The sequence below is a fragment of the Bacillus rossius genome, chromosome 12 (genome assembly GCF_032445375.1).
Source record: "Bacillus rossius redtenbacheri isolate Brsri chromosome 12, Brsri_v3, whole genome shotgun sequence".
Classification (NCBI taxonomy): domain Eukaryota; kingdom Metazoa; phylum Arthropoda; class Insecta; order Phasmatodea; family Bacillidae; genus Bacillus; species Bacillus rossius.
Window position 1 is genome coordinate 2,134,631 of NC_086339.1, and position 16,987 is coordinate 2,151,617.

A 16,987-nucleotide genomic window follows, 5' to 3' on the forward strand; every position below is an offset into this window, starting at 1 on the left:
CATTTAAGTTAAATATTAATTTTTTCTAGCCTATTTATATTCGACTGCGTCTTCTAACTAGCATGAACAACATTACTTAAATTTTGTGGTAGAGAAAGTAAATGGCACAATAAATGAGTGCAAATGGCACCATTAATTTGTCAAAATTCGTAATAAGGAAACAAGGGAAGTTTTACCGCTGTAATTGCGGTGTTAATCACACGGCAGTTATCAAACAAGGGCGCGTGTGATGTCAGGTTGGTGGCGATCGGAATATCGCCGCCCCTGAGAGATACTGCCTGTCAATGCGACACGAAATACTGCAGGTTTCAACCTGCGTCGACGAGAGGATAAAGGTGGAAGTGAAGAACGTCACATCCATAAAGCCCTGATCTCCAAGTGATTTACTGCTTCGCCGACAAAAATTAAACAAAGCCGAGGGAAATGAACGGACGACAACGTGGTACGCTAGAAACCAATACAAGTGGAATGTCGAAAGTTCAACGTGTATTTCATTTGAGTCGACTATGCTGGACCGTGGAGAGGGAATTGTGTGGAAAAGGAATAAGGTGCTGGCACTCGGACAAAAATCATGTCTATTGCTAATAGACTTTATAGGAAACCTTTCAAAGCGATGTGACTCGCGTAGATCACGTTTACATACTTGGCTGGTAACGTTTACAGTAGTTTTTGCTGAAGCTAAATTAATCTTTTTTTTTGAGCTTTAAAAAAATATAAATAAATTAGTGGGAGTATCCTAAAAGTTGGATTTCCTGGTTTGCTTAAGAACTTAAAGAATATTTATGTAAAGAGTTTATTTTCCTAATTTTTTCCTACAGCCGGCTTTTCTCTGGGGGCTGCTGTTACCCCCAATCCTCCCCCCCCTTTAACTCCTTCTCGACACAGCTACTAGCCTCTCTCAGTCTGGGCTCGGTGCTGACTGCAATTACGTCAGTAATGTAATGTAGTCAAGAATTAAAATAAACAATCACTTTAAAAAAAGTACCTGTGACTTTACGCGATGGTAGGATATTCACACCTAGATATGTGATGTGTGTGTGTGTGAGTATCCACCAGAAGGCCAGCAGAATCACACATTCAAGGCGTGTTGCCGTCAAGGTAAGGAACAATACCGAACGACGAAGGAAAGAAAATCGCCCGACAGGTAGACAAAGGCTGTCTTTTATTCTTCTTCTTCTCTCTTGTTTCAATGACGCTCGCCTCCGCGGGGAAGATGGCGGATGAATGTTGGTGGATGGAGGTGGGGGGAAGGGGTGCCAGGTGTGGTTCAACCCCTAGTCGCAGGGAGAAGAGAATGGGGGGGGGGGGGAGAGGACGTACATACCTCTGGCCCGGGTCCCAAAGCCCGCGACCCCGGCTCTGGCGAGGCGTAATTAGGAGATAACCCCCGCCTTTGCCCTTCGACGGCGCAGCTCTGGGTCCTCACCCGGGCGCCTGGCCAACCAGGGACTTCGCCCCTCGGGCAGACACCACCCCCCCCCCTTTCTGGTAGCGTTCCTTCCAGCAGGCTTGTCAACTACAAGAACATTACTCTGCGCATCATGCATGATCGTGAAAGTGAACATAGACACGTGGTTTCCCCGCCCGTAGCTGGCGCGAGGCCGAAACACACAGGAGCCGGGTTAATACAAATTTATTGAACACACGCCATTGCACTTTTGCACGGTACGTCATGGGAAATAAAATATTAAAAAAATATAAACCCACAGAAAACTGCTGATGTCAGATAGACCCAACGATGAACCTAAAACACGTAAGAAATTTTGGGTCATGGAAAAATAACTAACAGCGCAGGCGAACACGGTGAGGTAACAACGACAATGGCCGCGAGAGCCTGCGAACAGTTTCAACGATAACAGTGAATGCAGACAGACAGCATAATCTGGACAACACAGCAAATACAGGAACACAACGACGAAGACTCTCTCGCCGATATTATGGACAACACACAGCACACAGAGAGGAAAACTTCACTAAATCAAAATTCCCATTTGCCTACCCGAGAGACGGATGTGGCGTGGAGCAGTGACGGAGGGAGAACTCCGAGAAAACCCACACCACGGTTCTCACTTGCGAAAATCCTGGTTCGACCCCGCCGGGTATCGAACCCGGGTCGCCTCGGTGGGAGGCGAGTGTTCTGACCACTCGACAACCGCGCCTCTTCATCATAAATAGAGACCGGAAAAATTCGCGGGTTCAATGACCTCCAGGATAGACTCCAATATCCTCTGTACACTCGGGAAAATGCCAACTGTTCATTGGATGCTGACTTGTGAGTCGTCTCGACTGGGTGGCCTGTGATTCGGCACTTCTATGAGTGAGGGTCTATAATTGGCCCTCAGTCCTCCAAGATTAACAGTGGACCAATGGCAGAAGCAGCACTAAGGTATAATTATTTGAATTTTAGCATAACGCGAAATGAATCAGCGAATTTTTCAGGTCTCTAATCATAAATTATTACTATGTCCATTAACTTTTTTTTAAATATTTTTTTCTTAGACCATAAAATTGTGTCTTTTGACAGAATTATTGCAATTGTATACACTTGAAATAAAATAATATAATTTAATGCTAAACACCAATTATTTATTTACTTTTACAGGTGGAACTATTCGTAGCAGTCGTTCACTATTAATGACACTGTTTGTGTTAGCGAGGTTGGAATGAGAAGTGCTTCTAGCGCGGTAATTGCCCGTGATGCGCAAACACAGTTATGCAGTAATACTACACGTTGAACAAAACTAAATTAATTAAAATGCAAGTCACCATAAAGTAACATTTCTTTATATAGTTGCAGTTACGTACACAACCGCAAAACTATTTAACGATAAAATACAGCACACGGCGTAACTAGTACGGAAACCAAAACACACACACACACACCTAGTAAACAAGGCGTACGTACGCGAATACAGCACTTGAACTGTTAAATTTTTTGAAAGCTATTAAAAATCTCTATATCTCACACTCCTGTCTCATCTACAACCACAATGGTTAGTAGAAATGAATATTAACTTATTTGGAATGACTCTGTATTTTTTTAACGCAGGACCCGCTAGAGTAGGAAATGACCACAACGGTATGTCGGGACTTCCACGGCGACGAAGCGATCGAGTGGACAAGAAAGGTACGAGCCCTCGTTCCCGAAATAGACTGCCGTGGGGAACCCAATTCCGCGGTCCAAACATTCCCTACTTCACCCCTCCCCCCCCCCCTTCCTGCTTCCTCCTCCTCCCACAGTTTGCCGAGCCTTCAATTTCCTGCGTTAAACCGTTTTGATGTTCCAAATATTGACATCCTCGATGGGTATCCGCCTTATGAATAAATTTATTCACCTTCCGTCGGGAGATTGTGTGAGCAGGCGTGGGGCGTGTCGCGAGGGAAAGTCTCGTCAGCCAGAAGGCGTTGGTGGCTTATGGAGGGAGGGGAGGGGGTAAGAGCTTGGCTACGGCTAGAGGAAGACGCGGTGACTATACAGGTTACCCGCCTTAGAAACTATACTCACTTGGCGAAATGACATTTTTCATGCAAATAATTAAGAGAAATAAAACAATAAATGGACTGCAGTTCACGGTTAGTAAAGTAAAAATATCAATGAAATTGAAAAAAAAATTCTCAGTTTATATTATTAAAATAAACATCGGTCTTTAATAATTAAATTAGTTTAGTAAATTAATTGAGATGAATTTGAACTAACAATGAAAATGAAAATATATGATGAATTTTTTTATCTGATTAAAAAATTCTAATTACTTATTAAATAATATTGTAAACATTTATAAGGCAAATAAAATATACCTACAGGAACATGACCTCACTCATATAAATACACTTGAAATAACACGCGAATAAGTTTATAAACACAATTTCTATCACTAATATACACAATAAATAAATGTTTTTTATAATTATATTAGCCATTATGCAGTATCAATCACTAAAGTATAAGATTTAAATGCGCATATAATTTTTTTATTTGTATGCAGACTTATTTTTTTAATCCTATGAAAATTTCGTTGCATGTATTGCAGGTTACTGTAGGTAACTGCTCCCTGACGATGGCGACTGCAACGTCGACCCGAAACGTCGGGTGAATTATTCGCCAAGGACGCGGCTACAACCCGGAAGCCGAGCTAACCCGTTCCTCGGATTGTCATGACCACCGTCTCTGAGTGCGCGGTGAGAAACCGCCCCCTCCCCATACTAGTCAAAGGAAGTCACCGTTGGATCTGCTTCATCGCCTCCGGGGCTTAGTAACCATCCTGCTTGCACGAACACGAACCACTCGAGTCTGCGCGCCGAACTTTATTCATTAGAAGTCGCGCGGAGTCCCCGATATCTGACGGCAATGCGCGGGCCGCGCCGTATCGCAAACCTCCCGCTCTCAGCGCTTCCGAACTGTGTGCTAACGAGCTCTAGCTTCCTTGCGAACATTAGTTCCGGCGTCTCCACTGTGTCAGCGGTGCGCTGTTCGCTCCGTGGTGGCATTTGACGAGATAACGTCTTATAAATCGATGAACGCCGGCTGCACGCACGAAAAAAAATTGTCACGTTCCGCCCGAGCCGAGCGTGCAAGAACCGGCCGACCACCGTGCGAGAAAATCTTCCATAATATCAAACCGGTTAAGGCGGGATTTTTTTTAACTAATTGTTCGTTGATTACATTTAAACAAATTATTTAAATTAAATTTGCAGAAAAACTGTAAATAATATTTGAAAATTAAAAAGTATGCAATTTTTCATCAATGTTTTCTTATGACGTTATCACGTAAAATTACCGCCCGCAAACCGACTTTACAGACAAACCCCTTTTTCTATAATTAGCTGAATAAAGCATTTTTTTGAAAGCCAAGTATCTGCTATCAAAAACACCGTCACGGGAAGACTTTAATACATAACATACGTAAAAAAAGACTACAAAATAATATTGATATAATATGTCTGGTGCCGTAGGACGTCTCACTTCGACGTTATATCCCACATTCTCTTATAATTTCATCTCAGAGATGTGATAGTGTTTTTTTAAATTAAAAATTTTCCAGTTGTTTTACAATCATCAAAGCAAGCGGTTTTTTTAATGTAAATCTACAAACAACTGACCATTTAATCTGTACATTAAAACGCTTATAAGATAAAGTTCGTTAAATCAACTTGTTCTAATGTTCAGCCCACTCTGTCCGTCTGTGTTCATATATTTTCTTGACTTGAATTCCTTCAACTACATTTTCTGCGTAGTCTATGATTTTTAAGTTTTGACATCGGGAGAAATTGGTAGGGACCGGAAAAATTCGCGGGTTCAATGGCCTGTAGGATGAACTCCATAGTTCTACGTACACTCGGACACAAATGCCACCCACTCATTGGCTGCTGTCTTGTGAGATGTTTCCTCATTGGCCCAGAGTCATCCAGGTGAGTTGTGAACCAATAGCAGAGGCAGCACTGAGGTATAACGATTTGTATTTTGGCCTATCGCGAAATGAATTCGCGAATTTTTCCGGTCTCTAGAAATTGGCTTGTTTTCTGTGCGTTTGCGTGTTCGCTATTTTTTGCCGTTTTTGAGATTTGTTATGACATTCAGTGTAGTTGGTAATGACATATGCCAAAAAAAATATCTTAAACCACTATATCGAACAAATATACATAATTGACATGTTGCCCGCGGGGTAAAGACACATGACCACACCTTTATGGAATGTAAAAAAAAATATATGCAAAAATCGAATTAGAAAATAATAGAAATTTAGCTACATAAGGTTACAAAATTACCAATCCTTTCTTAGTGGGCAACATTAGTGTATTTTCTCCATATTATTGCTCTCATACAGAGAATAATCAGGAATTGTGTTTCCCAGTACAAGCTATATTTCATGCTAGTTCACACAGGTGTAAGTATGTCTTTCATACAAACTTGACACGTGTATTTCATTTATTTATTTACTTTTATATATATGTGACGTCTTAACGACAATCAAACAAGTGTCTTAAAAACCGAGTATCAAATAAACTAAATAAAAATAAACGAAAAACAAAACGTACAGTTTTATTTTATGAAGCAAAATAATAACTTAAAAATTATATGTGTAAACGTTGGAGTACTAAAAGTCAAAAATTTTCTGAGATTTTAATGAACAATTATTCTTTTAAATTCCAAAAATTCCACTATAAAGAACACTGTCTCGTAAAGAATTGATATATTTGTTATACTGGGACTCCTTTCTTCTCACACCATGTCTACAGATCTGGCGCAGCGATAGGTATCAATGATATATATTATATATATATATATATATATATATATATTTCACTTTCTCGTTTTACTCGGCTGCCCGGAAAGTTTCCGCTTGTTCCCTCGCGACCCGAGATAGAGAGAGAGTAAGCGAGAGATAGAGAGAGAGTAAGAGAGAGAGAGAGAGAGAGAGAGATAGTCGTGATGACGTAACTAGCAGACGGCAGCATGGTAGTTGTCTTATCCGGGGGCAGCGTTTCATCACCGCTCGAGGAACGCCGCTGATAGGGCAAGGTGTGAGGGGAGGGGGAAGCAGTAGCCGATAGAGGGGGCGGCGGCATCTCGGCCGCGCCGGTGCTAACACCATCACCACCTTCCTCCACCTTCCTCCACCTTCCTCCACCTTCCTCCACCTTCCTCCACCTTCCTCCACCTTCCTCCACCTTCCTCCACCTTCCTCCACCTTCCTCCCCCTTCCTCCCCCTTCCTCCACCTTCCTCCACCTTCCTCCACCTTCCTCCACCTTCCTCCACCTCCTGCAGCCCCTGGCGCGCCGCTGACGGGTCGGCCAGCACAGCCTTGCGCTTAGAGGCGACACCGCGCTAGAAATACCAGCGAAAGTCGCACCTATCATCCCGCATGACGGGCTGAAGGCCCGGTCTCGCACGCCATGTTGATTACGTCAATTCATAGCAATTTATGATATTCAAGGGCTATATCTATCACGATACCTACCTTGCATTATTTCTGAGCTTTACAATGCCACTTAAGTAATCATTATTGCGAGAGTGACGTAATATAACACGAAAGAGAGCTACAGATTTTTGGTAATTGCAAGAAAATGAAATAAACAACCAGGCTTAAATGCTCACATAAAAAAAAATTTTTAGTGCTTTATTTCGTCGTCAATTATCGCCTACAAATATTCGACTAAGTATGCTTGTTCTGTATTTTCCGCAACAACCTTCAAGTCCAAACACTCGAAAGACACGAAGTGGTAAGATATTTCTCTCGGCAGATTTGGGACGTAACGGAAGTTAGTAACTCGCCGCGCGCGGAGTCGGGCAGCGTTAATTACCGAGAAGTTCGCCCGGCTTGAAACCATTTCCCCCCCTCCCCGCCCCTGTGCTCTATCGGGAGCAATCTCTCTCTCGCAGCTTCCGCGGAGTTCGGTGTGTTGGAGCTCAACTCCATTCCACGCAGACGGTACTCCACGCTACTCTAGGAGTCGCCCTTTTCTTCGCTACGCGCGCAACCAGCGACGATATCCGTCTGGAGGCCAGTGTTCGCTTTATTTCCGTTCCACTTGTTGCGGAGGAGTCTCATACAACTTGGGTGTTAGAGTTAGAGGAAAATGTGAAATAAACGGATTAATACCCGGGAATACGTTACCTACTCATCTATATCTAATAATGTTCGCAGGCTTTCACGGCCATTGTCTGCAGCAGCTTGGCTTCTGGGTTGTAGCCGCGTCCTTGGCGAATAATTAACCGATCACCATCATCAGGGAGAAATTACCTGATGATGATGATGATGATGATGGAAAACTGCAATGTCAACCGAAACGTCGGTGAATTATTCGCCAAGGACACGGCTACAACCCGGAAGCCAAGCTACTTCATCTACATCTATGCTGAAATGAAGATTCTTATCTAAACATATTAATGCGTGATTTTTGTTTCGGCTCGCAACGTCTTATGCTCTATTTGTTTGCTTGTACTCATGAAAAATCTGCATAAGAACCTAGATGTTTGCCAGAGCTAATTCAGCATAGAGAGCTGATAGCAGTTATTGGCATATGGACCGTGTAAAAATATAGAACCATAATAAACAGACTACTTTCGCGAATAAAAAAAGATCGAAACGAAACACTTTTATCTACTGCCACTATAGATCAACATTTCTTTCAATTAATAACATTTTTGTTTTATCATTAGGGACAACGAACTATCAGTCCAAACAATCCGAGGATATGATGAATAAGTATATTATAAAACATTGCTTAACATACAAGGCTGTGACTATCATCCAAGGCGCAGGTAGACATGTAAAAAAAATCTTAAATAAATAAATAAAATGATAAATCTTCATGTTTCAGTGGTCAGAGCTTCTGGCTTGTGAGACAAGGGGCGTGGTTTCAATCCCCAGCTGGGCTGGAGAATCTCCTTCCCGAGTCCAGGAATGTGTCGTCCCGTCACCTCGATGGCACGGAAGGCAACGGCGAACCACCGCTGCATCATCTCTCCGGTCCGCCCCAGTCACGCCATAGCCACCTCCCCAGGCGATGACGTCACATGGCGGTACAAACGCAGGCTTTGTAAACATTATTTATCACACGCATAAGTGATTCATTTGCTATTTTGTAGCTTATTCTGTCTCCCTTCGGCAGAGAACTCAATTATTTTTATTTATTTATTAATTTATTATTTCATATTATTTGACCCCATTTCTGGGGTATAATACATGTCAGGTACATATAGAAAATATATATAAAGTTTCACAAAAAAAAAACACAAAATATACAATTTCACAAAAAACAAAAACATAAAATATACAATTTCACATATTATTTCTAGAGACTTTGCGAAGACATTTCAAAAGCGTTACCATAAAACAAAAACCATTGTTTTGATCTCGCACTAAAGTATCCCATGCATTCCCTCGTTGAAGAAACCGCACGCACAATTAGTGTCAGCTACAAAGATGACGTATTTTATCAGTAATTTAAATTTACGCGCTGATAAATATTTTAATTTCGAATTCACAGGCGAACAGTGGTTACTAATAATCCGCGGATTGTAATTTAATTGAAAAAAATTCATATATTTACAGCTACTGCTTTTACTTCATTTAGATTGTCAATAAAACCTTGAGAAACGTCTTCAGTCTACAGCAAACATAATTTCTACAATATATTCTGTTACATGGAGCTACGAAGTAACCTCTGTTTGGTTCAAGCGTATTATTCGCGGAAAAGACCATACATTTACTGTAATTTCTAACAGTGCATATGTCAGACAATCAGCTGTGATGAGTGAGGTTAGGTTAGGTTAGGTTAGGTTAGGTTAGGTTAGGTAACTTCCAGTGGTCTCTGTGACTGAACCGGCGCTGACTTCGCCACGTCAGTACAACCATCGAGCACCATCGCCATTTTGGAACTGAATGTCGCTAGAAGATACGAAACGAATTTCATAAAGTTGGATGGAGATGCCATCTATTAACATTCTTGGAAAGTACTCGCTTCTACTTTAAGATAAATGTATCGGTTTGTGACTTGTATATGAGTTTCCTCGTATTTCTGCGTGGGATCTTGCTATGTTTATACGTTGGGCTGAAAGTTATGTTAAAGTGTGTAAATATTTTATTTAAAACTTTTTTTCTACTTGCTAGAATCCGCTAGAATCTAAAATGTGTGCGCTCAAGTTTGATACAAACTGTCGGAATTAATAATATGCACTGCATGAACCATTAGCCAGAATTATTTTTTTTTAATTGAGCAAACACGACGATTTTGGAATGGAAACCATCAGATACATTGCGCGCGCGCCAGAAAAAATTTCCCTCCACCTTTGGCTAATTACCCCCTGGTTCTTTTTACTCAAATAAAAGTTATTCCCCGGATGCACACATCCAGAGTTTTAATTAAACTTAAATGCGTAGGGGAGGGGGGGGGAGCAGTTTTCGTGCTGAACACAGCAGTTTCATCACTGGCCCGATTATTTGCTAAAACGGAAAACCCTTTAAGCCAGTTGGCTTTTTTTTTTTAATGTTACGAATGGGAAGAGATGGCGTAGCAACCGCTCCTTCTAATTCTCTCTGGACCAGAGACGAGGAAACCACTAGACTCTAAAGGATCCAGCTATGTTGAAACGGTTGCAGGCATTGTTCTGTTTAAAGATATTCTCGTGCCTTGAAGTTGGAGCGGTGTCTCGGCTAACTGCCGCAACAAGCCCCAAACATACAAACAACACTTCAACTTTGTTCACAGATGTACCTATTCTTTAAAATATTTGCTGAGCGGAAGGTTAAATTAAAATGTTGGTTTGTTTTCATTTTTTTATAGTTAGTATATTTGCTAAACAATAAATTCTGAGGTATTAAGATATTTAATTTTATCCCGCTTGGTTTTTTATTTACGATAACGCCCTTAACCTACATAGGGATTTTTTTCTCCCATTTTTTGTTGAACTGATCGTGACACAATGCAACTATAAATAAAATGTTACTCATAATGGCAGACCTGATAGAATTAATTCGGAAACACGGAATAAATTTTATCTCTTGATGTTTTCAGTAGACTGTGAAGAACTTAATTTCCGTGTCGGTACTCAAACACAAAATAAACGAATCAAATGAAAGTGACGTTAAACTCCAGAAATATTTTACTGAGTCCTTGAAATTCTCACATCAATAGTTTTTTTTAAAGTAGTTCAATCCACTCGGAGATTCGACCGCAAAACTACGAATGCCCATGATTGGTGCTATGTCGAATAAAGTGTGACCTCACATTCGCAACAAAGAGTTTCCGGTTCGAATCCCGTCTCTTGAAAATATTAACGGCACCAGGTGTTCCCTCGTACCACACACTGAAAAAAAAAAACGCTGTAAAAAAGGCAAGGTTTTGCAAGAATGATAACATGCACGAGGAGAAACCTAAAGGAAGTTTGTGTGGTATGTATAAAAGATGAAGGAAAAAAAAATATGCCCAGAATGATCGAGACGAAGTGGCCCTGAAGGAAAACTAATTACAAGGCAAGGAACCTAAGTAACCTGCCTAGAGTAGCAGGCGTGCAGCGTAAGGCAGAGTTTCACGTCGCGGGCTAATGAACAGAAAGGCTTAAGGCTTAAGGCACAGGACACTTACGGATTAAAGTGGGATTCGATGCACCTGACCCAGCCTCGGTCTTTTCATGCTCTATGGAAGGTGAGCTTGAAGATAGCGTTACCAGGAATGCTTTAGATGGCAGTGGCGTACCCGTTAGTTATTCATGAGGGGCGGGGGAGGGAATGGATTTTCCCGAAGTTATGTACACGCGTTAGAAGTTATTTTTATATTTGCACAATAAAAACTTACTTTTAATTTAGAATACAAACAATTAATAGAAATAAAATAATAAAAATACTGGAATTATATTATAAATATGGTTGGTAAAGAAAAAATCAATAAAATTAAATAAACATTCAGTATTCAATATTAATATAAACATACGTATAAAATTAATTATTTTTTTTACATAGTACAAAAATCTATATGAATTTTAATTAATAATGAAATCAATAAATATGCAGAATTTTTGTTCAAATTCATGAAATTTAGTTATTTAATAAATTATAATGTAATAATTTATAATCCATAATGAAAATACATTACACACAAGGAAACAAACATTAAACGCAATTTATATGAATACTATTCATAATAAATAAATATTTTTAATTATATCGACCTGTATTCAGTATCAATCACAAAAGTATAAGATTTAAAAGCACATATATAATTTTTATTTGTATGTGTAGCCTTTCTTTCTTCCTGCGAATATTTCTTTCCCTGGTGCACGCGCATCGTAAACGTTCACTCTCATCATTTTTTTTCTTCATAACGTGCCTAAAGAAGAACAACTTAAAAAAAAACCATGAAAACAGATGCGTGAGAAAAAAAAACGAACCACTTGTGGGGTTCGTCGAGCAGAGCAGAGAGTGGGCGAATGGAGAGAGAGAGATAGAGAGAGAGGTAGAGAGAGAGAGAGAGGGAGGGTGTAGCCAGACATTCGTCTACTCGCGAATGGCTTATTTCGTACACTGTCTCGCCGGCGGGGATGGTTACCACCCCCCCCCCGGCTGCTCGGAGACAGCGGGGGGCAGTCGGTTAAATGGGGCAGAGTCCGAGCGGAGAGATTAATGGTCAGCCCACCAGCAGAAGAGAGAGAACCTCCAGTGGGAAAGCCGCGAGCGGTAAGTACCGCCTCCAAAGAGTCCATCCGCAGTCCGTGGCGAAGATATTCTCACAGGGATCTGCCCTGCTGTGTGTGTGTGTGATCCGAATGGACGTCACTCCACTGCGTGACATGAGGTAGCGCGTGCGACAGGAGAGCGCGTACATAGTTACGCACGTACACCATTAGTACAACAAACAAGCTTTTGTTTCATGATATTTATTTCCTGTGAATCGTAGTGAAATTGTATAAATGACGAAATAAATATAGGAATAAAATAGTAACAAACTTTAAAATTACTCAATCGTAGTACAAAAATAAAACGAATCAATCCATCAAACAGAAACATTGGTAGTCAAATAGCTATGAAACAATTGACATACACGAACACAAAACCATTTAAAAAAAAGGGCATGCGCGTGGAGTTCCTTGCGTGACAGAAGTAACACTTCTCGCTTATTATATTAATATAATAGGTATAGGAAACATTATTCTCTTTGGCTGAGGTCGCAGATCAAAAAAACGATTATGCAAGTGTAAGAGCATTAAATTATGATATTGTAAGAGTATGATAGTATGAAAGTATGCAGATATGCAAGCGTGCGAATGTTTCAAAAGTACAAGTATGTAAGTGTGCAAAAGTGAAATAGGCAAAGGTGCTAGTATGCAAGTATAATACAAGTATGCGAGTTGTCAAGTATGCGATTGTTCAGTTGTGCAAGTATGTAAGTGTGCAAGCGTGCAAATATGCATGTCGTCTCCTCCTCCCGCCGGTTCCCCCACCACGTACCTAACTATTACCCTCATGCGATCGGAATTTTCGTAACGCTCGAAAATTATAGCCCCCCTCAGCAAAGAAGTTTCATTTAAAAAATAACAGCTTCATTCACCATAAATAAGTATAAGTAAAAAAAAATTTGTGCTTGTGGTAAACAGATAACTTGGGGAAACACATAAAAACATCCATGCAACAGGCGATGACTCGCACCCCATCCGGAAATGCTTACTAACGAAAAATGTTACATATTATCACTTCAAATATGTTATAAGCTTCGACGGGAGGATAAATGCTTTGAAAAGAATCATGATAGCAACGAGGGTCAAGAAAGTTATTCTTTTAAAATAATTATATTAAATTTACAATATTAATTTATAAACTAGATGTACATATTACAACGTAAATATTAAACTGGAAAAAATTAACAACATAAACTTAAAACAAAAAAAAATTAGGCCTACTCAACAAGTAAAAGCAGCAAAAATGTGAAATACTTGAATAAATTTATGTACCTTAATTAAAAACCTTATTCATTCAGCTATTTTATATTTTATTAAGATTTTATATTTTTTGACGTCATAACGTCTTATAAATCGATGAACGCCGGTTTCACGCACGAAAAATTGTCACGTTCCGCCTGAGCCGAGCTTGCAAGAACCGGCCAACCACCGTGCGAGAAAATCTTCTATAACGTCAAACAGGTTTAGGCGGGGCTTTTTAACTAATTGTTCGTGATTATATTTAAACAAAGTAAGTATTTAAATTAAATTTGCAAAAAGAACTGTAAATAATATTTTGAAAATTAAAAAAAAGTATGCAGATTTTCAGAAATGTTTTCTTATCACGTTATCACGTAAAATTTACCGTCCGTAAACCGACTTTACAGACAAAACCCCCTTTGTTTTTTTTGTAAATGTCTTTATTTTAAGGGTGATTATTTTCTACGACTTGGCAGAAATTCACGCACCGCGCAGCAGATTATAATTGACCCTCTGAGTGACAGCCCGTCGCATGAAATATTGGCGCCAGGGTCGGCGACGTGCCGCGAATGAACCGCCGGGTGCCTCCGGGGAGGGGTGAAGGGGGTGGCTGTCGAAGGGCGTTAGGTCGGCGGCGAGTTGTGGGTCCTCCGCCGCGCGATGACGTCGGTCCGTACACCCCCTCCCTCGCCCCTGCCCACACGTCGGTTTTCAGACTTCGCGCGGAGTCTCCGCTTTAATCAGCCACTAAATGGCAACCTCGCTCCTCTTCCCGCCGTGTTCGAACCCCGCTCCCTCCCTCCCTCCACCCGCAATCTGCTCGTCATCCATATTTATAAGGCGCGGGGGATGCGCCGCGACACAAATTCATTTAAGCGTCCAGGGGGTTTTGGGGTGGAGTGGATTGGAGGGGGCAGGGGACGGAGAAAGTTGGATCAAGAGGGCTGTGTCCTGGGAGAGGCTACCAGTGGCGCTGATTGCGGCGAGAGAGCATCTGCATTCGACAGTAAGCGAGGGCGGGGCGTGGGCGGCAGAAACAACATTGCGTGCAGGGAGAAGTGGCAACAGCGCCGGCAGGGATGAGTGAAACCAGCGAAGGAAGGAAGATGTGGCAACAGCATGATGAGAGTTGACAACAGCGCGAAATGGGAGAAGTGGCAACAGTGCTGGCAGAGATGAGTGAAACCAGTGAGGGAAGGAAGACGTGGCAACAGCATGATGAGAGTTGACAACAGAGCGAAATGGGAGAAGTGGCAACAGCGCTGGCAGAGATGAGTGAAACCAGTGAAGGAAGACGTGGCAACAGCATGATGAGAGTTGACAACAGCGCGAGAAGGGAGAAGTGGCAACAGCGCTGGCAGGGATAAGTGAAAACAGTGAGGGAAGTAAGAAGTGGCAACATAATGATGGGGAGTTTGCAACAGCGCAAGAAGGGATAAGTGGCAACAGCGCTGGCAGGGATAAGTTAAAACAGAAAGGGAAGTGGCAACAGGATGATGAGAGTTGACAACAGCGCGAAATGGGAGAAGTGGCAACAGCATGATGAGAGCTGGCAACAGCGCGAGAAGTGAGAAGTTGCAACAGCGCTGGCAGGGATAAGTGAAAACAGCGAGGGAAGTAAGAAGTGGTCACATCATGATGGAAGTTGGCAACAGCGCGAGAAGGGAGAAGTGGCAACAGCATGATGGACAGGGAGAAGTGAGTGGCAACAGCGGAAAGGGGAAAGGTTTAAACGGCACGGGCAAAGAGAGGTGGCAACAGCGCGAGCAGAAAAGGTGGCAATCTCGCGAGAAGTGTATCTGGTGTATCACACGCTATAACGCCGAGCCGCAGTGAAGGTGAAGGGAAGAGTAAAGGTGCGTAGAACGGTAATGCACAGTACCTGCAAGGTTATACTGGGATCCGCAACTTTGTCCAATTAGGTGCTTCCAACTTCTGTTGTTATCTCTTTGGCCGAGGTGACTTAAACACTACCTTGGGACCACAAAGTTATAGCTTCTTAGAGCTAAGTTAAAGACTATACAGCGACCAATGTTATTTTTTTTTCATTTAATGATCTGAAATACACAAAGATTGCAAAACGATATTTCAACTTGTTACAAAGTTATACTGATTACACACCAAATATTGATTCACGTGAAGTGTAAAACGTGGAGTTATATCGTGGCACTTTTTATACACTCTACGTGTAAATAAAAACCAAACAATTAGATTAAAGTTTGCTAAAGTTTGGTGTTGATTGAAATAAAGTATTTTACTGTGGGTCCCCTTGCTCTCACTCAACTCGAATGAGTAATTTTAAGTAATTTTATATTTTACTGTGCAAAAATTTTTGCTAAATTAAAAAAAAAGATTTTTGGTTTGTCGTACCGCAGAAAAAAAAACGTTGATTTAAATAAATATGAAGATGGAAGGGTTTACGTTACTTGTAAGATATAGGTAATTCAAATTCCGATTTTTTAAAATTGAAAACCACAATTGTAGTATTTCGAATAAAAAATATATTTAAAAACAGAAAATGTGTGTTTATAAAATATAATTTAAAATATATAAATTACAAAAACTGTAATATAATAAATATTAATTACCAACATGTAGTTACATCAGCTTGCGGTAGTGAAATTAACGTGCATGAAATTATCTCTGTAGTGTACTGATGGAGTTCAGACAGACGAACAACATTTCAGGTGGTGGTAAAGAGACTTAACATTTTGTTCTTAGACGTTTTCTCGTTTCTCTTACTTTCCCAATACTAGAGTGAGGGTCCCCAGGGAATACTTCATTTAGCAGCGGTACTTGGCGGAAGAATGTGAGAACAGGGAATTCTGCTGTAAATGGTGAAGCGCGCCTCCGGCCTGTTCCGAGATTAATGTTTGCTCGCCCGCCCACCTTCCAGAGGGCTTACACATCCGGAGAGACTGTCTGGCTGTTTCAGCAGATATATCGGGCACATGTATAGCAATTTTTGCTCTCTAAAATTTAGAAATGAAGATTTTACTTGTACCATTTATTATAAGGTACTTAAATTCGCGTTTTCGATGACCTTCAGGATAGACTACACAGTTCTCAGTACACTCGGGCAAACAACGCCTTTTCATTGGCTGCTGACTTGTGAGTCGTCTCAACTGGTTCGTCAGTGATACGATACTTCTTTAATTGAGTGTTTCCCATCGGCCCAGAGTCGTCCGGATGAACAGTGAGCCAATAACAAAAGCAGCTTAGAGGTATGTGTATTTGAATTTTAGCGTATCGCGAAATGAATCCGCGAATTTTTACGATCTCTATTTATTATGTATTTAGAGTGTGTTCTATTCAAATCATGTTTCATAAATGGGTAAATTAAATGTGTGATTGTAATTTTAATTTAATTGGGAACATTTTTTAAAATAATAATAAATTAGTTCTCTTGAACAGCACACTGTTTTCGTTAAAACAAAAAATACATTTCAAGATATTGGCGAACAAAAAAAGAAAGTTTAAATATTATTTAAAAACTAAAAAAAAATAATGAAAAATTTAAAAACTTTCTTTCACGCTGGACACGAGGAGGTCGATATATGCAATGGGGAAC

General features: G+C 40.8%; 1 protein-coding gene across 1 annotated transcript in view; it reads right to left on the reverse strand.

The window, feature by feature from the left end:
• Positions 1–4,312: 4,312 nt before the first annotated feature.
• LOC134537232 (uncharacterized) overlaps positions 4,313–16,987 on the reverse strand; it is a 52,210-nt gene continuing 39,535 nt past the window's right edge. The window contains exons 4-5 of the mRNA XM_063377498.1: positions 6,547–6,810; positions 4,313–4,339 (exon numbers count right to left, since the gene is read on the reverse strand). Coding sequence (XP_063233568.1) covers positions 4,313–4,339; positions 6,547–6,810 — 291 coding nt within the window. The remainder of the gene's footprint in view (positions 4,340–6,546; positions 6,811–16,987) is intronic.